The sequence below is a fragment of the Hypomesus transpacificus genome, chromosome 11, assembly GCF_021917145.1.
Source record: "Hypomesus transpacificus isolate Combined female chromosome 11, fHypTra1, whole genome shotgun sequence".
Taxonomy (NCBI): Eukaryota; Metazoa; Chordata; class Actinopteri; order Osmeriformes; family Osmeridae; genus Hypomesus; species Hypomesus transpacificus.
In genome coordinates, this window is record NC_061070.1 from 4,260,196 (window position 1) to 4,287,176 (window position 26,981).

The 26,981-nt window shown below is 41.8% G+C and overlaps 5 protein-coding genes and 1 long non-coding RNA gene across 9 annotated transcripts; 5 read left to right on the plus strand and 1 right to left on the minus strand.

Moving 5' to 3' along the window:
• The first annotated feature begins 2,598 nt into the window (after positions 1-2,598).
• LOC124473382 (histone H4) lies at positions 2,599-3,433 on the plus strand. Its single transcript, XM_047028718.1, has one exon. It carries the CDS (start codon positions 3,025-3,027, stop codon positions 3,334-3,336), a length of 312 nt encoding a protein of 103 aa, XP_046884674.1. The 5' UTR covers positions 2,599-3,024; the 3' UTR covers positions 3,337-3,433.
• A 673-nt stretch (positions 3,434-4,106) lies between these two features.
• Positions 4,107-4,888, plus strand: LOC124474103 (histone H2B-like). Its single transcript, XM_047029989.1, has one exon. The coding sequence runs from the start codon at positions 4,289-4,291 to the stop codon at positions 4,661-4,663; it is 375 nt and encodes a 124-aa protein (XP_046885945.1). The 5' UTR covers positions 4,107-4,288; the 3' UTR covers positions 4,664-4,888.
• Positions 4,889-4,976: 88 nt separating this feature from the next.
• LOC124474102 (histone H1-like) lies at positions 4,977-7,839 on the plus strand. The gene has a single exon (XM_047029988.1). The coding sequence runs from the start codon at positions 6,439-6,441 to the stop codon at positions 7,057-7,059; it is 621 nt and encodes a 206-aa protein (XP_046885944.1). The 5' UTR covers positions 4,977-6,438; the 3' UTR covers positions 7,060-7,839.
• An 88-nt stretch (positions 7,840-7,927) lies between these two features.
• On the minus strand, positions 7,928-8,368 carry LOC124474104 (histone H2B-like). Its single transcript, XM_047029990.1, has one exon. The coding sequence runs from the start codon at positions 8,319-8,321 to the stop codon at positions 7,947-7,949; it is 375 nt and encodes a 124-aa protein (XP_046885946.1). The 5' UTR covers positions 8,322-8,368; the 3' UTR covers positions 7,928-7,946.
• A 4,658-nt stretch (positions 8,369-13,026) lies between these two features.
• On the plus strand, positions 13,027-14,602 carry LOC124474106. The gene is made up of 2 exons (XR_006956779.1): positions 13,027-13,381; positions 14,514-14,602. It is a non-coding gene; the product is annotated as an uncharacterized LOC124474106 (long non-coding RNA).
• An 8,596-nt stretch (positions 14,603-23,198) lies between these two features.
• On the plus strand, positions 23,199-24,930 carry LOC124473727 (glutathione S-transferase A1-like). Of its 4 annotated transcripts, none has more exons than XM_047029378.1 (7): positions 23,201-23,516; positions 23,608-23,697; positions 23,826-23,877; positions 23,958-24,090; positions 24,182-24,313; positions 24,449-24,574; positions 24,741-24,858. In XM_047029378.1, the coding sequence occupies exons 2-7, from the start codon at positions 23,614-23,616 to the stop codon at positions 24,757-24,759; spliced, it is 546 nt and encodes a 181-aa protein (XP_046885334.1). In that variant the 5' UTR covers positions 23,201-23,516; positions 23,608-23,613; the 3' UTR covers positions 24,760-24,858. The 4 variants fall into 4 exon arrangements, with proteins under 4 accessions (XP_046885332.1, XP_046885334.1, XP_046885331.1 ...); XM_047029375.1 differs by having other exon boundaries at positions 23,204-23,516; positions 24,182-24,323; positions 24,741-24,930; XM_047029376.1 differs by lacking the exon at positions 23,826-23,877 and having other exon boundaries at positions 23,199-23,516; positions 23,930-24,090; positions 24,182-24,323; positions 24,741-24,930.
• Positions 24,931-26,981: the final 2,051 nt, after the last annotated feature.

Consider the following 26,981-nt stretch of genomic DNA (forward strand, 5'->3'; position numbering starts at 1 on the left):
CGCGTGCGCCATAACACCAACAGCAGAACGGTTATCCACACAACAACGAAGTGTACAACACTGCGTTACAGAATGTGTATTCACACACATACTTGATGCTATCTACCTTTACATTAGTGACAGGACCTCTGCTGTTAGCTGCAGAGCTAATGTTACAGCCAGATTCTAAGGGTAGCAAGCTAGGTAACCATATAGTTAGCAACAAAATGGTATAGCGTATAGTTGACTTACTTGTCCGAGGTTTGTAGCTGGACCAAGGAGAGTTAATACTGAACCAAAATTTATTTTCAGACGGTCAGCAAGGCCAACTTTGTATAGGCTCAAGGAAACAGTGGTGGCTGAAATGTTTGGTGCAGACATACAAAACCTTGGGAAGTTGTGTCGGCGCATTTCCTGCAAAAATAAAATTGAGATACTGGTTGTGCAGAGGCTCGGATGAAGGAACTAAAAAAAGAAAATTTGTTTGGATTTGTTCATCCAAGCACTGAGCAACTGTTACGCTTCATTCGTTTGCTCGCCATGATGTCTCTCCAGGAAAAAACGATATCGCACTCGCCCTTGCACGGTGGTATCTCAGTTTCTCATGGGCAGGCCAGATGATCTGGGCGGGCAAAGCAGAGAGAATGGAGGTAACCTTGCTCCTTACGACGTCACAAGGAGGAGATTTTCAAACAGAGCAATTGAGCCTTCTTTTTCTCAAAGGCAGAGAAGAACACCCAGGGCTTGGTTTACACCTATCGAAAATTCTAGCTACTGGGGGACCAAAGGCAGGCTAGGGGAACTCGTATTTGCACAAAAATAACTCGTATTTGCACTCGTAGGTTTGCACAAAAAGAAGCAGTGCACAATTGTAAGAACCATTGAAACTGCCTAGAAGTCATATAACTATACATTTCTGCAATAACAGCTAATACTATCTCTTCATCTGACCAATGAATCACTGCATATACATTCAAAGCACCAACATTAGGCCAAGAGGGAGTGACAAGGAAATTATGCTGGCTGTGCATGAGGCCTTGTGACTTACCTCTGAATCATCATATTTCTACTGGATTTAAGTAGCCTACATTCATTTACTGTTCATGAAAACCAAAAATGATTTATTTTAACATATCTAGTTTTAAGTTTCATGTTCACAGTAATCTCCAAATCTAATGTAATAGAATGACCAGTCAAAATTGTACAACTTGAAACTGCAGATGTAAAACGATCGGTTTAGAAAAAGTTGTATTCGTGACCATCACCTTTGTCACGCCCAAACATTTACATACAGACCGGCCCTCTGGTGTTCTGGCCCAGGATCCCAGACACTAGTCTAGCTGCGCGCTGCTTTATGTACTTCCACACGAACTACAAAGGAGAAAGTTTGAAAGTTTTTTAAATATATTGAAAATGGACCATTGTAAATGAGCTTCACTCGTTGTAAACTAACCAATCAGCGCACAGCTCATCTATATATTCATGAGCATACCCTAAAAGGAGAAAACCTAGCAATTTTTCTGGGAAAATTTCACTGTATATATCAGAGGGCATAGAACAGCACCCGGGCCATTTTCAGCCCAAACAATGTTACATACCCTATTCGGAGACATGGTGAAATACCCCAAAACCCAGTCAATAACTCCTTTAACATATTGGTTGATGGAAACAGTCAAAGAAATCTCCAAATGCACATGGTGCACAGTACAACAGGTAGAGACAGACTACAGCTGGGCTCTGATGGATAGTGTGCTGATGTCCTTTAACAGGGAGACTATATCTGCCTATCTTGAAAGAGCCCATATTGTCATAGAAATGCCAAAAATCAACAGTGACCTTCATAAGTTCACAGTTTTACACCTTTGCTCTGCCCACATTGTAAAAGCTGTCTCACAGGGATTTGGTAAAAGGATGCAAGACAAAGGACTGAAGGAGTATGTCACATATTGCTTTGCAATTTTGTTGAACAGTACAAGCATGGATGAAGCCCTTCGTGTGTTCCAACACGTGTGTACTTTTCACTTCAATGGAGGATCGTGATCTCGTCAAACATAAAAAAACACTCTGAATAAGAGCATATCGCATGCTAAACACATAAAAGTATGGAGCATGTGAAAGAAGACTCCGAAGATCAGTTCCATGGTGAAATGAACTATCCTTGTTTTTATTATGGCACAAACCCTATGGGGAAAAAGTCTCTGAGGTGGTGGTTTGACATTTTCAAAAATAATATTACAAAAATGAAAAACCTAAAGGCTGTGCAAAATGTATGCATTGTCAGTGAACACTCTAAAATGGATTTGTGGTATAGAGGTCCCATCACCAAAAAGCTATTGAAGTTTCAAACTTTCATAAATTCATTTAAAATAGTGTGAGGTGAAAATGAACAAAATAAAGACTGTGCACCATGTATGCATAGTCAGTGAACACTCTAAAAGGAATTTGAGGATTATATGTATGTCACATGACCAAAAAGCTATTGAAGTTTGAAGGTTTATTTTGAATAAATAATTAATTTTTAATAACTTGAGATTAAAATGAACAACATAAAGGCTGTGCAGCGTGAATGCATACATCTTCAGTCAACAGTCTTCAACAGTTTGACGTAATTTTGGCGCTCCTAGTTCATGTTGTTGAGAAGCTATTGACTTTGAAACGTGTTAGCATTTCGTGCCCACGAATTAGCATTTCAGTCTGGGGCTCCGTAAAATCGAGGTCCTCCATCGCCAGAAATCGTTCAGATTACAATTATAGGCCTGTTTTAGCTATCTAGTCTGAAGTGTCTCAAGCCAGGTGTTTATCAAATGTCAAACAAATAATAATATGTACAAGGACGTCTACATATCTCTGATAAATGAAAACAACTTAATCTATAAATGTGGACTAATAGCCTATATTTTCCCTCTCTGACTTAAGTTCCCTCCCATTGCAACGCTCTCCAAGTAAAGAACTGGCCTCCTTCACGTCCGCTTAGTCAACATAAACATCCCGGCGCTGTTCAAGCAAGACCACTATTGACACTGTCAGCGAAGTAGAGATATCAGCATGTCAGGAAGAGGCAAAGGAGGCAAAGGACTCGGAAAAGGAGGCGCCAAGCGTCATCGCAAGGTTCTCCGTGATAACATCCAGGGTATTACCAAGCCCGCCATCCGCCGCCTGGCTCGCCGAGGTGGCGTGAAGCGTATTTCAGGCTTGATCTACGAAGAGACACGCGGCGTGCTGAAAGTGTTCCTGGAGAACGTCATCCGTGATGCCGTGACCTACACCGAGCACGCTAAAAGGAAGACCGTGACCGCCATGGACGTGGTCTACGCGTTGAAGCGCCAGGGACGTACTCTGTACGGCTTCGGCGGCTAAGTTATCAAGCAGGCAAACCGATATTCAACTTAAAGGCTCTTTTAAGAGCCACCCACATGTAACGCATCAGAAACAATATTTCCATGCACCGGGTGTTTGGTGTCCAAATTGTGAAATTAATTTTATATGATTATGTAATTTACGGGAGCAAAACACTGCGAACAATACCGGTTGATGTGTCCAGTTTCGTCCACCATTTTGAGGCGCATTTGAACGGATCAAATATAATGACAATTGCTCTAAAAGTTTCGTTCAGTTTCTGTTTCGGTGGTCATGGCGTATCCGAATCATTTGAGCCAATGGTATTGTAAAGGAGTTCATTATTTAGGCTTCAACTGTTTTTAAAGGCAATTTGGGCTATGGCATCTATAAATGAGTTATTAGCCGTACAGGGCGAGAGCGTTTGACCGAGAAGTATCAGTCTGTACTGTGCGTGACTTTAGATATTAGCATCTGCTCATCTAATGCTTTATTAAAACTGTTGTAGATAACACTAGGTATGTTCGACTTGATGCAGCACCGGCGCTGCATGAAGTCGAACGCACCTACCGACTCAGCCCTGGATGTATGGGGGTCTCGCGTGGTACTGCACCAAAACCAAGGTTCCAACGTCAATCACCACGTGCTTCTGGTTAAACTAGGCGGTAAACTGCCAAGTGAGTTCTGCTTAATTTCCGAGCTTGATTCTTTGAAGTGTAAAAGGTACATTGAAGTGTAAAAAATTATTTATTTTAAGTAATCATGACTGTCAGTTTATGATTACTGGAATGGTTAGGGGGTTGGTAAATCCCAGGCAAACGCAGCAGATTTCAGAATAGCTTGCAAAAGTCGTTTCCCAGCTGTATGCAGAGACTAGCAGGAGGCGTGCCTTAAAATTTGCATGTCTCCCACTATATATACCGGGTAATCTCCCGCCCGACTAAACCATTTGTTTGTCGGAACGACATTGACAATGCCTGAGCCTGCAAAGCCCGCGCCCAAGAAGGGCTCCAAGAAAGCCGTTTCCAAGACCGCCGCGAAGGGCGGCAAAAAGCGCAGAAAGTCCAGGAAGGAGAGCTATGCCATCTACGTGTACAAGGTGTTGAAACAGGTCCACCCCGACACCGGTATCTCCTCCAAGGCCATGGGAATCATGAATTCCTTCGTCAACGACATTTTCGAGCGTATTGCCGGGGAGTCGTCTCGCCTGGCTCATTACAACAAGCGATCAACCATCACCTCCAGGGAGATCCAGACCGCTGTCCGCCTTCTGCTCCCCGGTGAGCTGGCCAAGCACGCCGTGTCCGAGGGCACCAAGGCAGTGACCAAGTACACCAGTTCCAAGTAAACAAACGGGCGTCGCTTCAAATTCACCACAAAGGCTCTTTTAAGAGCCACCCACTTGTGTCTTGCAATTGAGGAAAGTCCATCGCACTAGTTCAAATGTACTGGTGTATTTTAACGTGAAACTCCAAACACTATTGTGAACTAGGACAGGATAGTCCACTCTTCTGTACAGCCGAAAGTGTCACCACCTTATTAAATACCATATCATGATTTGCGAAATCATGATGGTGGATCACACGTGAATAGGCTCCGATGGCTAAGTTGACCATGGATCATTTACTTGTTAATTGCAGGCTAACGTTTCAATGTGCGTCAGTCCATTTGCTGATTTACAAGACGTTTTTACCCAAAGCCTCGAGTACAAATGGAACTTGAGTAGTAGGCTGCTGCAGAGAACCCCAAGTGTATCGTTTCACAGTATTGCCGTAGTACCACCTCAGCTACCAGGCGCGGTGAAAACGATTGGATCAATGTCTCAATAGTTTAAGCACACCAAAACATCTCGATAACAATGTATGATGAACACAAATACTATACTACAGTGCAATATACTACCGTCTAATTTCCTCAACAATCTTCACATGGTCTTTACAGAATGTGCCTGTGTAGCCCAGGTTTTGGAAGGCCATCTTGAGGGAATTAGATATGAATTATCGATACATTTGCATTCTTTCCACGTATGTACATATTAATGAGAGCATGCTACACAATGGCTGTTGTTTTTTTAAATTATGATTAGTAATCATGTGCCGTTGGCACCACTGTTGCAGCTGTGCAGTTTGTCTCGTGGCTGCAATGTCATCGGGCGCGCGACTTCAGAGTCAGTCCTTTGGTGGAGAGGCGCGAAAGGAGAGACTAAAAAAATATATCTAAAAACAAGTCCAACGAAGTTTATGATTTGAGTTGAATGCAACTAAGTTATCAAACAGTAGATTATCAAACTCGAAAGAATGTAAACTTAGATTGGAGCATCAATCGAATAAAGACTTCTGAATTGGATATCCTGGCTGGTTCTAGCTGTTGAAGACAAGCTAATGAGATAAATAAAAAGTCCTCACGACTAATGCATTCCCCATCACCAACAACATGGACATTCACTAACGAGTCCGGCTCATACTGCGCAGTGTGCTGTAGGCCACTGTCAGTCTTACAGTAAGACCTGTGTCCTTGTAGGTTCCCAACTATAGGGGAAGGAGAGCAATAGGGAGACCAAGATTTCCCCAACGTCCGGTCCACAGCCACACACTGTGTTTTGTATCCCCCATAAGAGTCCCTTTTTAAAGTCCCTCGTACCCCAGTTGTGTATTCTAAAGCAGTTACGTTTTTCGGCAAATTATTTGTTTCTCTAGAAAACGTTTGCTCGTTGTCAACGCCAGCAATTTTAGACACTATTGGGGGCAAATGGCACAGACAACAAGGTGCGCACAGCTCCTTCAGCGAGGCCAACGACAGTGATTTGAGCCGGCCACAAAAAAACCCAGAGTGCCTTCGGTCCACATACCGTCTTGTTGTGAACGTTAAAAAGGCTGTTTGCAGCCTGATTTACTTTTAGAACGCAGAACAATTCCAACGCGGATGTTTTGCCCGTTCTTCACCGGGCAGAAAGCACAAACTTGCGAACAGATAGCAGCAACGGAGAAACCCCGGGCCGGGGGTTGAGTCTACACAGTTCTCATGTCGTATTTAAACACAGCCCTCTGATCGCCGCAGCGCTACTCAACAGCAGAGAGCAGCGTTGCACATTCAAATTTCACACGCCCCACGAGTGTTTTAAACATGGCAGAAGTCGCTCCAGCTCCCGCTCCAGCCAAGGCACCCAAGAAGAAGGCGGCAGCCAAGCCCAAGAAAGCTGGACCCAGCGTCGGCGAGCTGATCGTCAAGGCCGTGTCCGCTTCCAAGGAGAGAAGCGGCGTGTCCCTGGCAGCGGTCAAGAAAGCCTTGGCGGCCGGCGGCTACGACGTAGAGAAGAACAACTCCCGCGTCAAGATCGCAGTGAAGAGCCTCGTCACCAAAGGAACCTTGGTCCAGACCAAAGGAACGGGCGCGTCTGGCTCTTTTAAGATCCACAAGGAGGCGGATACCAAGGCAAAGAAGCCCGTGAAGAAGGTCGCCGCTGCGAAAGTCAAAAAGGCAGCCGCCAAGAAACCCGCAGTTGCTAAAAAGTCGCCCAAGAAGGTCGCTGCGAAGAAGCCCGCGGCTGCCAAGAAGCCACCCAAGAAGGCTAAGAAGCCCGCGGCTGCCAAGAAGTCAACCAAGAGCCCCAAGAAGGTGAAGAAGCCCTCAACTCCCAAGAAAACAGTGGCCAAGAGCCCCAAGAAGGCAACTAAGGCAGCCAAGCCTAAAGCCGCCAAGCCCAGGGCGGTCAGGGCAAAGAAAGCAACGCCTAAGAAGAAGTAAACCTTAGTCCGCGTCTGTGACGGTATCACAAATAAAAAAAGGCTCTTTTAAGAGCCAACCACCTCTTTCCTGAAAAGCGCATGTCCATGTTGTTTGCCCCTGTACCAAACACGTTCACAGACATGTTGGTGTTTCATCGCTCAGTTAACTTGTAGACTTTGGAACTTTATTACAGGCCACTTCTGTTGCACCTTAAATTAGCTTGGTCTCAGACATAACCCAGATAGCAAGACGACATTGAATCAATATTGATTTTCCATCTAAATCATCAGAATGGTTAAGATTGAAATCTCAATGCTAAATAAACGTTGAATCACTATTGCAATATCGATGAAACACAGGATACATTGGAACAACATTGATTTATAGTTGTCCTGATTAATTGATTAAACATCGATTTGTAGTTGACCGGGAACAATGATTGAAAAGTCATTGAATTATAGTTGACCGGCAAATATGATCGAAAGGTCATTGAGTTATAGTTGACTGGGAAATATGATCGAAAGGTCATTGAGTTATAGTTGACCGGGAAATATGATCGAAAGGTCATTGAGCGATAGTTGACCGGGAGACCATCGTTTGGTAAATCAACGTCAGATGAACTTGTTCTTCTCTTTTGTGGATCCACATCAGGTAAGCAGAATATTGATTTAATGTGAAATTGTACCAAATGTAATATTTGCAGACGTTTATCGTTAATTTACATTGTCTATATTAAATTCAGTCATAGTCAAGTTTCCATCAATATTGTATTTATTGAATGTGTACTGTATAGCCAATTTACCAACTCTGTACTGGTAGCCTACTGGACTTTCCTCAATTGCAAGACACAAGTGGGTGGTTCTTAAAAGAGCCTTTGTGCTGAATTTGAAGGGACGCCCGTTAGTTTACTTGGAACTGGTGTACTTGGTCACTGCCTTAGTGCCCTCGGACACGGCGTGTTTGGCCAGCTCACCGGGAAGCAGAAGGCGGACAGCGGTCTGGATCTCCCTGGAGGTGATGGTAGATCGCTTGTTGTAATGAGCCAGGCGAGACGATTCCCCGGCAATACGCTCGAAAATGTCGTTGACGAAGGAATTCATGATTCCCATGGCCTTGGAGGAGATACCGGTGTCGGGGTGGACCTGCTTCAACACCCTGTACACGTAGATGGCATAGCTCTCCTTCCTGGACTTTCTGCGCTTTTTGCCGCCCTTCGCGGCGGTCTTGGAAACGGCTTTCTTGGAGCCTTTCTTGGGCGCGGACTTTGCAGGCTCAGGCATTGTCAATTAGCCTGGCTGCCAGCCCAACTTCTCCCCGCCCCCCAAAAAAATTGGTCAGGAAGTTGGGTCTGGAGGGTCTCGTATTGGGGACCAACTACAGAAAACCAGAATCTGGGCGAACCAATTAAATTGCCAGGGCGGGCTTTATAGATGATGGACAGATGATCAACAGTAACGTAATCACCCACGTCACAAAAGAGCGCTTAAGTTGAATTCGTTTTGAACAAACATGGCTACCGCTGGAGATCTGGGATGTTATGATACTGCCATCGAGTCTGTTTTAGAAGACATCGACAGCGCATTAATTTTGAAAGAGGAACAGAGAGACGCAATCAAGGCATTTGTTGATGGAAAATATGTTTTTGCCGTCCTTCCTACGGGATTCGGTAAAAGTTTAATTTATCAGATGGCCCCGATGGAGTTGTAATCCTAAACGGAGAACTTCGTATATGCATTGCCCTTTATTGTTTCGCTCAAAAAGGTTGACCGTGTGAACAAGTAGCCTACTCTCCCTACCCTTAAATTAATTTTACAACACCGGCAAAAATCGTTTGTATTCATTCTTCAAGCATACTTCAAGTCTGCTTGTAGTTTAGTTCTGTTGACAACAACTATGCGGTGCTTAACATACGTCACATACTCTGTTGCTCTGATTGGTTGTAAATCTATCCAATTGAGCGAAGAGGCATTTGTTTTCCAGGCTCGTTTGAAACACGCCCTGTAGTCAAAGCCCAACGGAGAGTTCTCAGACTCATATTCTGACTAGAATTATGAGTATGACAACGTCAGGCTAATTGTCAATGTCGTTCCTCCTCAAAACCGAATGAATTAGTCGGGCGGGAGGTTACCCGGTATATATAGTGGGAGACATGCAAATGTTAAGGCACGCCTCCTGCTAGTCTCTGCATACAGCTGGGAAACGACTTTTGCAAGCTATTCTGAAATCTGCTGCGTTTGCCTGGGATTTACCAACCCCCTAACCCTTTCAGTAATCATAAACTGACAGTCATGATTACTTAAAAGAAATAATTGAAACATTTTTACACTTCAATCCCAGATAGCAAAAATCATCTGGCCCAGATCCGGGCCAGAGCCTCCATAAAGTCTGGGCCAGATCCGTAAAACGGACTCGGGCCGGTGTCCAACGGCACAATGGGCCAATACCGGCGCGGATCCGTTTTACGGATGTGGTTCACATCCGGACCGACACTGGGCCAGTTCCAAAACGGCAACGATTATTTAGGTTATATTCCCCATATATGTTAGTTCACGCTCAATATAGTTCTCAGTAAGAAAAAAAAAAACGAAGATTTTCAAATAAAATACTTTTATTAATTTTCAAGCCATTAGTTTAAATATATGTACATTCTCAAATTTTAACATAACAAAAAACACAAATGTATAAAAATACAAATAATAAAAAATACAAATCTTTTATTAAATCAAATCAAATGCATAAGAGGAAGAAAACCATGTCCTAGTTTAATGATTCACTTTAACAATACTAAATGCACACATAAAACAGGAATGAACAATGAGTTAGACAGAAGACACAAACTAAGAGGTCTCCTTGGCCATCGCCCTGTCTTTGCGGCCGCCTCCCCTGTCAGATGCCAGGTTGAACCATCTTATGGCGCAAGAGTCAATCTCACTGTCCGGTGCACTCTGATGATTCTTCCTTACAGCTTCTGTTGAGGGAGTTTGTCCATAACTTAATAAAACTGTCACTAACAGATATTCTGAATGTTCCACTTATTCCAGCTAATTCTTCATTGCAGTGGTTCTCAAACCTTTCCTAAGGGACCACCTGTCCTGCATGTTTTAGATGTTTCCCTGCTCTAACAAACCTGATTCAAATGAATAGGTCGTTATCTAGCTCTGTAGAAGCCTGTTTACGAACATGCATTTGAATCAGGTGTGTTGGAGCAGGGAAACATCTAAAACATGCAGGACAGGTGGTCCCTGAGGACAGGTTTGAGAACCACTGCTCCATTGTTTTGACAGCTACTTCACTGTATTTTACAATACTTACTGATTAACAGAGTTAAAAAAGGTTTCTTCTTGATCAAAAGACAAAATATTTGCTACAATTATGCACAGTTTTGTTGGCTCATGAAATCAGGTCTAAAAATGTTGTTTTGTGAACTCTATGAAGTTTGCAATTCTGCATCAAATGCTGGGTTTATCTGAACAGAACCCTGCACTCAACACCAGCTAAACAATGTTAAAACCCAGTAGACTAAACAGCAGTGATGGATGTCGCCTTAAAGGTGATGATGTAAAAAGACAATGAAGTTGTTGGCTTTATACCATGTTTTGCTTAGCATGAGAATTCCTTGAGTCTTTCAGCCACTCCTCCAACTCCTCCACTTCAGACATGGTGGCCAGTGGGAAACTCATATTGTCCGGCATCTCAGCCACTGGAGTTTCTGTACCCACTCTTGCAGCAAGACTGTTGACAGCAGCAGCAAGTTGCATTTGTTGCTGCTTGATGTGTTCCAGCAGGGTCAGGATGTGCAGCTGAGCCGCTACAGAAAGAGTTACAATACATGTTCTAAGAAAATCTGAGCCCATAGGATAGTTAAAGAACCTTTCAATTTTTGAGAAAACTTTGAATACTACATAAATTCCTTTCACAGATTGAGTGATGTTATGTAAAACACAGATATCTCTGCCTATAGCAAAAACATTATCGCCTGTGGAAACTTTCACTGTCCATTCTTTAGTATGTAGCTCTCTGTACTGTGCTTCAGCTTGAAGGCCATCAGGAACAGGTCCAACATAATGTTGCCTTCTTAGACCCTCACGACAACCAATGCTGCAGATCTTTTGAACCTCTGATAACCTTCGTACTACCTGATCCTGGACTACCTCTTCAGTTTATGAAGGTAATTTTCAAATGGAAAAGCAGAGATAGTGTCCAAACAACCATGCACATCTGCATCTGCAGACAGGTGGACCAAGGAATGGACATTATACACTAAGGCATCTCTGCCGTACAGCTCCCCAAAATGACTAACAAATGTGGAGAGCAGTGTGTTTGCATATGTACTATACATATGGACTAGCTGTGGACTGACAAGGATGGAAATACCTGTAGATAACAACATAAAGTTGTTATATAAATTACTGTCTAAATATGGTTCCAGAACAACAGGGCCTGTATACAAGAGAAATTGTCTGAACTCTGTAGCTTTCCAACGATCTAATTCTCGAAGGGATCATGGTTTCCTTGCAAACTCTGCTGGTATATACCTACGCATCTGAGTTAGACTTTCTGAAATCCTGTCAACAAGACTAGAGGACAAACGAAACATCAGAGGGCCCCTCAGCCAAATGTTTAGCAATCGTCGCATTACACCTAAACATGCAAGGTGCATGTAATCAAGGGGAAACCGAGTTACCATACCAACATCTAAATTAGAAAATCCATGAGGTCCTTCATGGTGATGATCCTCATCAGCTCTCTGTGAAAATGATGAGTCAGTCCGTAACATGTAATTATTTAAAGGGTAAGTCATTCATCTGTTAATGTAAACACCTGGCTGGGAACATTTATCACATCCGTGATATCCATTGTGAGCCTTTGTGTTTTTTACAAATGCCCTAGCAGGTGTATCACACACAACAGAAACCATTTCAAGGAACACTTTTTTCCCACTGAAATCAAAACCTCTCTGTAGCTGTTGTAACTCACATGTGAAGTCTTGCAAAAATTCTTCAGCTGGATAAGGTTTTTTACTGCCACAAAAAATGCCTATGACAACAGGTTCCTTCATTGGAACACTTAACAGAAGTCCTAAAATAGGCCAAAACTGAATATTTGTGCTTTTAAACAGTGGTAACCCATCAATATTAATCTGCAGCTTGAATTTAAAGCCATCAGCAACATTGCGTATATGTTGAGATAAGGTGTTACGAAGCGCTGCCAAGATACCTGTATAATGATACAACCCACCACATTTTTCTTGTATTTTGTAATTAATTTCTGTTTTGAGGACAGTCCTAGCATCTTTTGGCAGTTCTGGGTGGTACACCCTCAACAGGGTAAGGAGGGCTGTGAGCGCGACCAAAGAAATACTGAACTGTACAGCCCAATTGGCTAAGCTGTCCAAAAGGCTCACATGCTCTTCATCAGTGTCATCATCAGACTCTGAAACCATTTCTTCTCCCCCCCATTCTATGTCTGTGTGATGGTCATCTGAATTGTCATCCTCCACTTGAGGAGTAACGCTAGAGTCACAATCATGGTTGCCATCGCTGTCATTGGTGTTGTCACATGGGTCTGCCCTGTTTTCTACCGCCTGTTCTGTTAAATGAGAGTCGTCTGCAATGTCATGGAGTCGTTTTTCTAATGCAAAGCGTGCCCTCCGCCTGACTCCGGAGTCTGTTAATGGAGGTTGCCTCCTTTTCATCTTCTCTCTAAAATAGATTCTGACAGAAATACATGTTTTAGGGTCCATCTGGGGTTTAACCCCAGCCCTCTACTGATCTTTATTTATTTATTTTCCACTGTATATGTGTGTGTATCAGACATTTATCTGAATAACAACAAAGTTAATACAAAAAAAACTAAACAAGTTAACACTTTTTACTCCTTATACCCATAAATATTGTAACACATTGTATGTTTGTGTGTTTGACTCACCTTCCTGTTGTGCTGAAGACGTGATGTGTGACTCCTTTCTGTTACAGTATTCCAGATAAACCTCAAACTGAAAGAACATTTTTTACATGATTAAGATTATTATTGTTTTAACAAATGAATACGATCAGATATTATTTCTCAGATCAGAATCAACTAATTAAATGCCGTTTCAAATTATATGGTGAAATAATAAAATACAATGGAAAGTGCATGATTTTTGATTGGCCGATTGACTCTGAAAACTAGCTATTCACAAGCAACAACTTGCTTCTGAATGGTCATTTCAAGTAATTGACAGTTGCCGTTGCCAATGCTCATCCATATCCTGTCTGGCTAAAGATCCTACTGTAGGACTGTAGAGCTACAAATGAGCAACGGACAGCGACGTTGAAGAGAACTGTTCAACATCGAGGTAAGCGTGATAATATAATAATATAAATAACATGTGCAACAAGTCATATTTAATTAAAATGATGGAACACAGTGTATTTGTTACGTTTGTGTCGTAGCTCGCTAACTATGGCATATCTGGCTAATGTTCCGTTAGTAGGACCGAGCTACAGTAGACAAAGCTAGAGCTAACAGTACATTAGTAGCTCGAGCTAGCACTATAGCTACTGGTTTATTTTATAGCAGTTCTTCCAGTCGTGGTTTTACAATAGCTTTTAAAATTGTAGAATGGACAAACCAATTGGTAATTACTATGTATATATACATATAACAAGTTGGTAGCTACAGGTCTATCCATAAAGAGGCATGCCCGGCCAGTAGAAATAGCGTTAGCTTAGCTCTAACAATTTAACAGAGCACACCACTGGATCGTATTCGATGTAGCTATATTGCTAGCGCCATCTAGCTACAGCAGCTAGTATACGCACTGTATAATGAGATGTACACTTACATTAAGTCATTTTTAGTTACAATAATATTATAAACTTCTATCTACTTACTCAACGTTACTTTTCAAAAGCTGGTACTGTATCGTTAGACCACCTAGTTTGCTGGTGTCCTCTAACTGCCACAAATAACGGCTTGTGTCCGAATGTTTAGCCACAAATTCACGAGACAGCCATCTCGTGCGATCAGCTTGCCCCTTGTTGATTATAACTGGACAAAAACATTTACAGTACTTGTTTGTACCGGTTTAAAGTTGTTTTTATATACAGTTTGGGATGTAAAGTAATATACGAGGTCTATCGGTATACTGCAAAAGTAAATGCTTAACTGATAGTTGCCATGCACTTCTAAAAGTCTAACAGCAAATGTCAAATTATGTCAAAAATACCTTTAAGTCATGAGTTAGCTTGGCTATTTAACCAACTAAAGACCTCCTTAATTACCAGAGGAGGCCTGTTGGATTACTCCTCCTCTTCTAATGTTATGTTCTGATTGCCAGTGGGTTGTTGTTTATGGTGACTCTTATTTAGCATGTAATGGGCAAATATTTAACATGGTTCTGTAGCAAGATGAGTTTAATTTTCTTGGCTGTTTCTGTAAGAGCATCTGCTAAATGACTAAATGTACTTACTACTTTTATTTTCCAGTGAGCAGAGCGTTGAAGATTCTTCCTGGTGATCTGCTGCCCATCATCAACAGTGTTGGGGACTTCTGTGTGCTTCTTCTCACTTCCTGCTATAACAACCATTCTCCATTCCACAAATATAGCTGTTGTTTCTACTCATTTGTCAATTGTGTACAGCAATCAAGTGCCAAGAGGGTGTGGGTTTTCATTCAAACAACCACTATACCAGCTGATTTTACAATTGAATTGCTGCTCTTTATGAAACGGGAGCCACAAAGTGAAATCAGATGGTGTAGTCGTGCTTGGTTACGTAAATGTTTTTCAAAGTTATGTAAATGTTTTTTTAGCACGGTAGGCAATTTGGTGACAACCTGGCTGGTGTGTCACTGACTATCCAATGTTATCAATCCATATAGCCTCCCTATTATAATTGCACATCCTCATTACAATTTCCAGAGGGCTTCTCTCATAAGCTCCGCTAAGGATATCCCTCCTGGAATATGCACATTCATGTTTGTTAGTTCAGACTGTCAATAAATCTGCCATCTTACAAGTTTAATGCAGTTGACTGGCTTGATATTGCACAGGTTTTGCATCCCTTATGTAAGAGCCATTTTCATTGGTTTATATTTCACATCAATTTGCACACACCGCAACACTCATGGGAATGTAAAAATGTTTGTTGATGGAGCTTGATGGACACATGTACTTGCATGTTCAATGGAAGAACATTGTGATCAATAAGGGCCATCAAAACACGGACAACAAGGAGTCTGTAATTTCAACTGCCAGCTACGGAGCGGCGTAAGGTAGAAGAAAGCGCGTCAGGTAGTTATAGGCATAGACAGTTTTAAGTCTGTATAGCAGCCCCTAAGTGGCCTTAAGTTGTAGTCTTGGCCATTATACATAAACTGACTTTTTAATCACACATTGTGGTGCTAATTGTGTGTTATTGTTTGTTTAACCACCTACATGTGGCTGCACCGAGTTTGCCAACCGTGGTTTCTGATGTTGTATTATGGGGTAGAATGGTGTATAATTGGCCTTGTGTATATCAGGGTGAAGGCAATGAATGCAGGTAGGCCTATGAGTGTGACCATTGACATTGTCTTACAATACAAAGTGTAGCACACAATGAGGGTTAAGGAAAATGTTCCGATGACACAGGTTATTACTGGATAAGAGTCGGCTAAATGACAATGTTATTAACGTAGACTATTAAATATGCAAGCTGTCTTTTAAACACTCGATGTCCAATACTTTTCATGTCTGGGAATGTGTGAAAGGTGTTTGAAACTCGATTAAGACGTCGTCAATGACGAAAATAGACTGAGCAAATTTGAGTGTAAAATTAATGATAGAGAAATGTCCGAATCCGTTCCAAAAACGGGCCAGTTCCGTAAAATGATACTTAGAATGTAGCATTTGTATCAGATCTGGAACGGATCCGCAAAACGGATGCGACTGTTACGCGGATCTGCCGGAACTCAGCCAGATCCGGCGCGGAATCAGCTGCTATCTGGGATGTAGCCTACCTTTTACACTACAAAGAATCAAGCTCGGAAATTAAGGCGAACTCCCTGGACAGTTTACCGCATAGTTTAACCAGAAACATGTGGTTATTGACGTCAGAAGCTTCGTTTTGGTGCAGTACCATGCGAACCCCGCATGCATCCAGGGCTGAGTCAGTGTTATCTACAACAGTTTAAATAAAGCATTAATTGAGCAGATGCTAATATCTAAAGTCACGCACAGTACAGACTGATATAGGCTACATCTCGGTCAAACGCTCTCGCCCTTTTCGGCTAAAAGACCTTTTTTACAACTTCCGTATTTGTTACCGGAAATACGCAATCGTAGTGGAAATCTTCTTACTCTGAGGCCTGTTCCATAAAGCGAGTTTACCGAATAAGCCAGACTTATGTCAGTTAGTCGGACTCATTTCTTGTTCATTCGGTTCCATGAAGCTAGCTCAACGTAGTTCGAACTCGGTTACTATGGCAACTTAGGCTGGGAAACTAGTCTGGTCAGGGTCAGACTAACTGTCAGGCTTAGCGTGACTTGGTGCTTAACCAGACGTTCCTATAACACTGACCCAACGGGAAGACAATGATTTACCACGTATAGTCTCATTTTCTTATTATAAGTTCAATATGTTCAACATTGATAGAAAGTCTACGTAAATAGTCTACATAGGCTACAACATTTAGCCTAATGCATTAAACAATGATCAACAATGCTTTGATAGGCTATGCACCATAGCCGTTAAATGTATGGATGTTAGTTTGTGATTTCAAATGTTTAGGCATCAGGCATTAGCCTGGCTGCCAGCCCAACTTCTCCCCGCCCCCCAAAAAATTTGGTCGGGAAGTTGGGTCTGGAGGGTCTCGTATTGGGGACCAACTACAGAAAACCAGAATCTGGGCGAACCAATTAAATTGCCAGGGCGGGCTTTATACGATGATGGACAGATGATCAACAGTAACGTAATCACCCACGACACAAAAGAGCGCCTAAGTTGAATTCGTTTTGAACAAACATAGCTACCGCTGGAGATCTGGGATGTTATGATTCTGCCATCGAGTCTGTTTTAAAAGACATCGACAGACATCGACAGCGCATTAATTTTGAAAGAGGAACAGAGAGACGCAATCAAGGCATTTGTCATGGAAAATATGTTTTTGCCGTCCTTCCTACGGAATCGGTAAAAGTTTAATTTCTGTTTAAACTCTGTTGCTCTGATTGGTTGTAGATCTATCCAATTGAGCGAAGAGGCATTTGTTTTCCAGGCTCGTTTGAAACACGCCTCGTAGTCAAAGCCCAACGGAGAGTTCTCAGACTCATATTCTGACTAGAATTATGAGTATGACAACGTCAGGCTAATCAGGCATAGGCCTATATCTCAATCTAAAGTAGGGTATCCGAGTATAATTATCATAGCAATATAATTGTTAACAGTAGCCTACAATTGCAAAACGAACCTAAATCCGCCCTCCATTTCCCGACACAAAACCCATGTTAAAAAGTTAGGCTACTGGATAATGTTTTAATTAGCCTAATAGTAGGCTATTTATTTTTAAACAATGTCAAAGATTTAGATTAGTTTAGAGGGTATTTTTTAATCAACGAAGGTCTAAAAAGGTCCTCAACCTACGTAGTTTATCGTTCACGACGTCAATCATGGCGTGTCATTTTACTTGGATGAGGGAGCTGTCATTGTACACGATTTAAAGGGGACGTTCTTTCTGGAAGAAGTCGTGGCATGTGCATTGCTTTTGCCGTGGTGGATTGTATGATCCATGTTTTACCTCTCAGGCTGTAAAAAAATAGGGTGCACGTGCAATTAGCTTGACTACGTAAATCTGACTTGAATTAGTAGGACTGCATGAGCTGAAATTGGCCTTTATGGAACCGCTTAAACCCCGTTTGAGTGAACGGGACTGCGCCCGACTACATCAAGTATCTCCTGCAGCCTTACACCCCCACCCGCCACCTACGGTCTTCTTCAGACAACCGCCTGGTGGTCCCACCTCTCAAGACCGCCCGGTCCCAGCACAAGCTCTTCTCCTGCCTGGCACCCCAGTGGTGGAATCAACTCCCCACCTCCATCAGAGACACGGACTGTCTCTCCACCTTCAAGAGAAGGCTCAAGACGCACTTGTTCCGGGAGTACAATGGTACTTAGGAATGGTTTGCTGAACCCAACGCTAGTTTCCTCAAGGATCACAATGACTCTTGCTTAGACTGTTGCTCTTGTTGGTTAGTGGTAGCTGATTTAAACTGTTGTATTCTATTTTAGTTAATCCTATTTTTATTGCTTTCCTACAGGTACACCTGCACTTAGAGATTAATGTTGTGTAATTTTAACTTGTTTAACTAAATGCTCTTATGGTTTCTTCCCTTTAGCACTATTTTTTGGTTGTTCACAATATGTACTTCTTGTTTTTGACTACCCGCAATGCTGTGGGGCTATCTTGTTGTTATTATCAGTGACCTATGCACTTTGTAAAGCTCTCTCTTGGAAGTCGCTTTGGATAAAAGCGTCTGCTAAATGAATAAATGTAAATGTAAATGCTTGACTAATTAAACTTATTCAAGTCTGGTTTAGGACTTTAAGTCTAGCTTTTTTGAGCGGACTTTATGGAACAGGCCCCCGGAGTTAAAGTCATTCCCTAATTTACCGACACGTGTCTGTGGAGGGAAAAGTCCGCTTTGCGTCGAGTGCAAACTAATGATAGCCTACTTTTGTCGTTGACAACGTTAATTGTGCTGGGTGCAAGATTGGGCCCATAGACTCATATTTGTATAAAAAAAAATGTTTTTGTTTATCCATTGCCTTTCTGTTAGGCTACTATACACGGTCACCTCCGTTCAGGCTCCGCGTCATATTTAGGGACCGGGGTAAAATAGTAGACCAGGGGTACTCAATTAGAAACTCAAAAGGTCCACTCACCAAATTTCCATTCAGTCGAGGGTCCAGAACGGACCATGGTTTATTTTTCTTGCCCTTACCTCTCCCATTGACTCCCATTCAAAATTGACTTAGGTTTAGGCACAGTGCCCATGCCCCTGGGCATCTTTCTTCCATAGACCAGAGTTCAGGGGGTAATTTTGTTAAGTGTCTATGCTTTGTGTCATAGTGACGTTTTACGTAGCTCTATATCTTTTGACAAGGGCAACCATCTCATTGCAGATTAAACACATCGGTTTTGTGCTCCCCACCGGCAACACAAATGCGTTCTTGTCAGTCCATTCTGTCTGAAATTTGCGATTTTTCTGAATCAACTTTTTGCTGGGTTTTGTCACGCCATTATTTTTGCTAAGGAAGAACAGGTAGGCTAGCTACCATTAGCAAATCGATTAGCCTGCGTTGTTGCGAATGACACACAACCTGCGTGACCCACAGAGGTTGCGGACAACGTTGAGTGAGTGAGTTGTCATGGTGATTGCTATTACAGCTCCTGATTGGATCTTTGGATTGGACACAGAAGATTGAAACCACATCTAGTAGGAAAACCATAGACATAATAAATAGAGTACAGGCTATAAAAAATGTGCCGGTTAAAATGGAAACGTTCCGTCAAAATGAATCAACTCCATAGGCTAATAATATATCGGCTAAAGGTCCGGGTACGGATAGGAAGCTGCCTGGGTCCGGACTCGGACCGCGGTCCGCCATTTGGTGACCCCTGTAGTAGACAGTCCGAATGTTTCTTCAATATCTTTGTCAAAAATGACCACAGAAACTGGAGACCTGTTTCACATTCTTCTACTACTATCTGAACAAGTTGTCCAAGCTTTGGTTTGGTGATAAAGTTGATTATAAATTAAGCTATAACCAATAAATCAATAAAAAATACAAATATTTCTGTTTCCTCAATATCTTTGTCAAAAATGACCATAGAAACTTCAAACTTGTTTCACACTCTTCTACTTCTATCTGACCAAGTCGTCCAAGCTTAGGTTGGTGATGAAGTTGATTATTGATTAACCTATAGCCAATAAATCAATACAAACACATATTTTCCAGTATTTCCTCAATATCTTTGTCAAAATGAACATTCAAACTTGTTTCACATTCTTTTACTACAAGCAAACCAAGATGTCCTACCTTTGGTTTGGTGATGAAGTTGTCAAAAATGAACATAGAAACTTCATGAATGTTTTTTTTTTCCTTCATTTATGCAAACATTTCAACAAAGTGCTCTTCAAGACTTTAACAGATCCAATATGGAATAGCAAACATGAAGAACAAAAACATTTATTTAGTGAACATGCCAACTAAATGCTGTTCTAGAATCTTCTAGAATCTGTATTAGAACCCCCACTATCATTACCAAATGTTGTCATAAAAAGGCCATTAGGGACAATACTAATTATTTTTCCCAAGACCTCTCCACTATTTGTCTTTTTCTTCAATATATTTCACATTAAATAGAGTACTTGCGGTGTGTCCGGTATGCTTTTGGGTTCTCCCTTGAAACTTTGACACAGATTCTGTCATCAGTTAACAAAGAATTAACCGTCTGGCCCAAATAACACTGTGTAGTAGAGTGACAATTGGTCATACAAAGTTTTGTGTTGGACGTAAAAATTCTCCAGTCCATTTTTCAACTTTCAACTTTATTATCCAAAAAGTAACAGCAAGCAATCAACATGAATGATTTTATATTTGTAATTTGTTCTTCTATCTATAACTGCATTTGGTCTCGCACACGCAGACTGGACAACAGCTTCTTTCCAAGGGCCATCAGGCTTTTGAATGGACATCCATCCATCATCTGCCGCTTTTCCAGGGGTCGGGTCGCGGGGCAGCAACCTAAGCAGGGAGGCCCAATTCTGTCCATATAACTTATGAGCAGAATCGGTGACAAAGGGCAGCCCTGGCGGAGTCCAACCCTCACCGGTTCGACTTACTGCCGGCAATGCAGACCAAACTCTGGCACCGGTCGTACAGGGACCGGACAGCCCCGATCAGGGAATCCGGTACCCCGTACTCCCGGAGCACCCCCCACATGAGCCCCCCCCTTTTCCAAATCCACAAAACATGTGTAGACTGGTTGGGTGAACTCCCATGTACCCTCCAGGACCCTGCCGAGGGTGTAGAGCTGGTCCACAGTTCCACGGCCAGGACGAAAACCACATTGCTCCTCCTGAATCCGAGGTTCGACACTCCGACGGACCCTCCTCTCCAGAACCCCTGAATAGACTTTCCCAGGGAGGCTGAGGAGTGTGATCCCCCTAAAGTTGGAGCACACCCTCCGGTCCCCCTTTTTAAAGAGGGGAACCACCACCCCGGTCTGTCAGTCCAGAGGCACTGTCCCCAATGTCCACGCGATGTTGCAGAGTTGTGTCAACCAAGACAGCCCTTACAACATCCAGAGCATTAAGAAACTCTGGGCAGACCTCATCCACCCCAGGGGCCCTGCCACCGCGGAGCTTTTCAACCACCTTGGCAACCTCAGCCCCAGAGATAGAAGGCCCCCCCCCCCGATGTACCCAGACTCTGCCTCCACGTCGGAAAGCGTGTTGGTGGAATTAAGGTCTTCAAAGTATTCCTTCCACCGATCCAGATCGTCCCCCGTCAAGGTCAGCAGCGCACCATCCCCACCATATACAGTGTTGACAGTGCACTGCATCCCCCTCTTGAGTCACCGGATGGTGGTCCAGAACCTTTTCGAAGCCGTTCGGAAGTCATTCTCCATGGCCTCGCCAAACTCCTCCCACGCCTGGGTTTTTGCCTCCGCGACCGCCAAAGCCGCATTCCACTTGGCCTGCCGGTACACATTGGTGTACCAGCCAATAAAGTCCGATAGGCCTCCTTCTTCAGCTTGACGGCATCCCTCACCTCCAGCGTCCACCACTGGGTCCGAGGGTTACCGCCGCGACATGCACCGACCGCCTTGATTTATTGGCCATAGGTTAATCAACAATCAACAATGTTGATCGGTTAATCGATTATCAATTTAATCACCAAAAAAAAGCTTGGACAACTTATTCATATAGTAGTAGAAGAATGTGAAACAGGTCTTAAGTTTCTATGGTCCTTTTTGACAAAGATATTGAGGAAACACTGAAATATTTGTATTTTTATTGATTTATTGGCTATAGGTTAATCAATAATGAACTTTATCACCAAACCAAAGGTTTGACAACTTGTACAAATAGTAGTGGAAGAATGTGAAACATGTCTCAAGTTTCTGTGGTCATTTTTGACAAGGATATTGAGGAAACTGAAATATTGGTGTTTGTATTGATTTATTGACTATGGGTTAATCAATAATCAACTTTATCACCAAACCAAAGGTTGGACAACTTGTTCAGATAGTATAACAAGAATGTGAAACAAGTTTTAGTTTCTGTGTTCATTTTTGACAAAGATATTGATTAAATACTAATCAACTGGGCAGCTTCCAATGGTGGAAATAGATGGAATGAAGCTGGTTCAAACCAAAGCCATTCTGAACTACATAGCTGGGAAATACAATCTGTATGGAAAATACCTCAAACAGCGAGCGATGTATGATCCTCTGTCCATACATTTTATATTTGAGTTGTGATCCAATTCAATTTTTTATCACCAAACCAAAGGTTTGACAACTTGTACAAATAGTAGTAGAAGAATGTGAAACATGTCTCAAGTTTCTGTGGTCATTTTTGACAAGGATATTGAGGAAACTGAAATATTGGTGTTTGTATTGATTTATTGACTATGGGTTAATCAATAATCAACTTTATCACCAAAGGTTGGACAACTTGTTCAGATAGTATAACAAGAATGTGAAACAAGTTTTAGTTTCTGTGTTCATTTTTGACAAAGATATTGATTAAATACTTGAAAATGTTTGTTTTTATCGATTTATTGGCTATGGCCCTGGTTAATCAATAATTGTCTTCATCACCAAACCAAAGCTTGGACATCTTTTTTAGATAGTAGTAGAAGAATGTGAAACAAGTTTGAAGTTTCTGTGGTTATTTTTGACAAAGATATTGGAGAAACATTTGGACTGTCTACTCTTTTACCCCGGTCCCTAAATATGACGCAGAGCCTGAACGGAGGTACGAATATGAATGTCTGTTGAATCTCGAATATGAAACTGATTTCACTTGGTCAGGAACCGAACCCCGCTTCTCAGGTTTTAGAGTGGTTGAGCATTCTGTAACCACAAAAAATTTATAAAAAAAATGTATAAAAATTTTTTACTTTGGCTCAGCTTTGGCATGTGTATATACTTCATTTAATATAATGGATTTATTTTTAAAGAATTTTAAATACAAATATGAGTCATTAGTTTCATAGGGGTTTAGGAGATCTATATCAACACACTAACGGAAGTTCCAAATATAGACGTGTCTCTTCACTGTAAGTTACCCTGCTTATCACGGATGTGGTAAGCTTTTACAGAGACAGAAGACAGTTAAATCTATGCTACATCTGAACGGATCTTTAACATACTTTTGTTGAAACACATTTGTCTATATTTCTTTGTAATTATATTTTTCATTTCCTGCCCACAACTTAAAGGTAAGTTCAAATAAAGACTGTAAACTAATAGAACGATATACATCTAAAACAAGGGATGTGTGAAAATGTCATCAACGCTTGTCTTCTACAGTTTGCCATGGCCAAGGTTGTATTACATTATTTCAATGGAAGGGGGAGAATGGAGACAATTCGATGGCTTCTAGCTGTGGCTGGTGTTGAGGTGAGGATTCATGACATGGCAGTTTTGCACAAGCTTCTGCTATATACAAATTGTTTAACTCACCTTGCAGACACTGTTTAGATTGGCTATTTGTCAGTCCAAAAATATATGAATGCTCATCTTCACAGTTTGAAGAAGAGTTTATTACAGCCCCTCATAAATATGAAAAACTAGTCAGTGGTGAGTTGAGTTAACATTTGGTCAATCATTCAATAATGGGTTTATTTATTAGTTGGTAGCCATGTATCTGTTTTCTGCAGATGGAGACCTTGTGTTTGGGCAGCTTCCAATGGTGGAAATAGATGGAATGAAGCTGGTTCAAACCAAAGCCATTCTGAACTACATAGCTGGGAAATACAATCTGTATGGAAAAGACCTCAAACAGCGAGCGATGTATGATCCTCTGTCCATACATTTTATATTTGAGTTGTGATCCAATTCAATTTTACAATGCAAGTCACACCCAAACCTTTTTTTCTTTTAGGATTGACATGTATTCTGAGGGACTGAGAGATCTCATGGAACAGTTTTTGGTCCTGTGCATATTGTCACCTGCAGAATTAAAGACTAGGTTGGAGAACATTCAAGCAAAAGCTACAGGCCGCTATCTCCCTGTGTACGAGAAGGTAGTGTCTAAAGTCTTGACCGTGACTGTGAGGAATTACATTTACTGTAATAAAGGTGTTGTTTAATAGCTGTATTTGCAGACTGAGTCCATGAACAGAAAAGATAACCATCATTATTTCCACAGGTACTCTGTGGCTCCCAGTACCTTGTTGATGACCAGCTCAGCTGTGCAGACATCCATTTGCTGGAGGCCACAATTATGTTGGAGGAGAAATTCCCTGAGATTCTCACAAATTTCCCAAATGTTAAGGTAAACTTTAACAGTTTAACAACAAAAAAACAGCAAACACCACTTTTACAAGGGCTTCATGCAAGAATGCTATATACAACTTCTGCAGTTGTTAAAGGAGATTAAAACCGACAACTGAGATACCCTTCTAGGATGATCAGGATTGCATTGTTGTTTTCCTCTCCAGGCTTTCCAGGGGAGGATGAAGGTCCTACCAACCATCCACAAGTTCCTGCAGCCCAATAGCATGAGGAAGCCTCAGCCTGATGAATTCTATGTCACAACAGTGAAGAAAGTGTTTCACAAGCTATTCAGTTAAAGAATGTGTTCCTTAATCCAGTTACTGCTTCATTGTATTTTACATGTTTCACTGCAATGTAGACATTAGCTTTATTTCCATTGTGTTGTCAAGTAACATGTTTAACTGCAATATGAACATTTTGGGGTAGTCTTTATGATAAAACATTTATTAAAATTAATTCAACGGCAATCTTTATGGAACGCCGAGTTAGTCAAAATTAAATAAATAAATACATGCATAAATAAATATGGCTATGAAAAAATATCTGAAATTTAAAAAAGATGGCAATAAATATATAAATACAGTTTTATATAATTATATAGCTGAATCCATTTACCGACATCAATAAATAAAAAATGACGTTTTTGTAAAGACAACATTTATTTTATTTCCTAATGCCACATTTATTTATTTATACTTTTACACACCACATTTATTTCCACATATATTTTCACACCACATTTATTTCTGTGCTGTATTTATTTCCGATCTCACATGCAAACGAGAGGGGCGTGGTTATCTTTAGACCAACATAGTCGTGTCAGGATCGCATGCTGGCCATTGATCAGCATGGCTTGTCAGGATGTATTATTTTGGCACACATTGTAGATTTTGTGGACGAGTTAAACGTCACATGAGCTAAAGCAATGTTTACAAAGGTAACTCCAGCGCTACGTCGCTGGAGTTTTTTTACGATTGTAATCAAATATAATTGTATGATCATACCGAAACATAATTGTAAATGTATCTGTCAATATTTTAGTCCTCACACGTAGGCTACTATAGGTCACCGCCATCACTTCCATTGGGAACCAATGATAAAAAGGCAGAGACGACACAGACATTGTGGGCAAAGCTTGTCTACATTGTATGCTTTTCGGCAGTGCGATGCCACTGTCACCCCCCATACAGGTAGCTCTACAATTATCCCCTTAGCACAGGTGCTGGACACCCACAGTGTTATCACACTGGTTTCCAGACTACCTGGTTTCTGTAAGCATGCGAGCTGTGCGTTCACCTAACAGCAGCAGCTGCCATTGGCCTCTATCACCAGATTCGTCACAAATTCACACAACATTCAACGTTATTGGCGAATTTCAAGTCGCATCTCATATTTGCTGCTGTAGGCTAAGAAAATAAAACAGTTCCAAGCTGGCATGGAGTGGGATTCGATCGCACTAGAGCAAAAATACATGATTTTTGGTCCGTTGAAGCTATTCAGGCTCGTGGATGAAAGGAGCTTGTAGTCACAAATGTATTGGCATGTAAGCAACATTTTCTATGGCCTGGGTTCATCGAAAACAGCTGGTTATCGTGGGCACACCAGGAAATACCCGATTGTGTAGGCCTATTTGGGGTTGTCTTGATGCAGTAGCCAAATTTCCCATGATACCACTGCCCCTTATGAAAACTACATCTTACAAATTAGCCTACTTAAATGGTCACTGTGAACCGAGACAATAGGTTACGATAATAAACACGCTAAACCCTAAAGGAAGATTCTTGTTGTGGCTTTCTACACTTGCCGTCTTGCAGACAAACACGGTGCCTGATAAGTCTCAAACAATTTAAAGGTCACATGACTTGAAAACTTCACTTTAGGAGGTTATTTAACATTAATATGAGTTCCCCTAGCCTGCCTTTGGTCCCCCAGTGGCTAGAATTTTCGATAGGTGTAAACCAAGCCCTGGGTGTTCTTCTCCGCCTTTGAGAAAATGAAGGCTCAATTGCTCTGTTTGAAAATCTCCTCCTTGTGACGTCGTAAGGAGCAAGGTTACCTCCCCTCTCTCTGCTTTGCCCGCCCAGATCATCTGGCCCGCCCATGAGAAACTGAGCTACCACCGTGCAAGGGCGAGTGCGATATCGTTTTTTCCTGGAGAGACATCATGGCGAGCAAACGAACGAAGCGTAGCAGTTGCTCAGTGCTTGGATGAACAAATCCAAACAAAAGTCTTTTTTTAGTTCCTTCATCCGAGCCTCTGCACAACCAGTATCTAAATTCTATTTTTGCTGGAAATGCGCCGACACAACTTCCCAAGGTTTTGTATGTCTGCGCCAAACATTTCAGCCACCACTGTTTCCTTGAGCCAATACAAAGTTGGCCTTGCTGACCGTCTGAAATTAAAT

What these genes read in the sequence shown, in the direction of transcription:
- LOC124473382 (XM_047028718.1), top strand. Translation starts at nt 3,025, where the DNA reads ATGTCAGGAAGAGGCAAAGGAGGCAAAGGACTCGGAAAAGGAGGCGCC.
- LOC124474103 (XM_047029989.1), top strand. Translation starts at nt 4,289, where the DNA reads ATGCCTGAGCCTGCAAAGCCCGCGCCCAAGAAGGGCTCCAAGAAAGCC.
- LOC124474102 (XM_047029988.1), top strand. Translation starts at nt 6,439, where the DNA reads ATGGCAGAAGTCGCTCCAGCTCCCGCTCCAGCCAAGGCACCCAAGAAG.
- LOC124474104 (XM_047029990.1), bottom strand. Translation starts at nt 8,321, where the DNA reads ATGCCTGAGCCTGCAAAGTCCGCGCCCAAGAAAGGCTCCAAGAAAGCC.
- LOC124473727 (XM_047029375.1), top strand. Translation starts at nt 23,614, where the DNA reads ATGGCCAAGGTTGTATTACATTATTTCAATGGAAGGGGGAGAATGGAG. An exon ending in ATATGAAAAACTAGTCAGTG is followed by an intron (nt 23,878 to 23,957) that starts GTGAGTTGAGTT and finishes TGTTTTCTGCAG; the next exon opens with ATGGAGACCTTGTGTTTGGG. An exon ending in GACCTCAAACAGCGAGCGAT is followed by an intron (nt 24,091 to 24,181) that starts GTATGATCCTCT and finishes TTTTTCTTTTAG; the next exon opens with GATTGACATGTATTCTGAGG.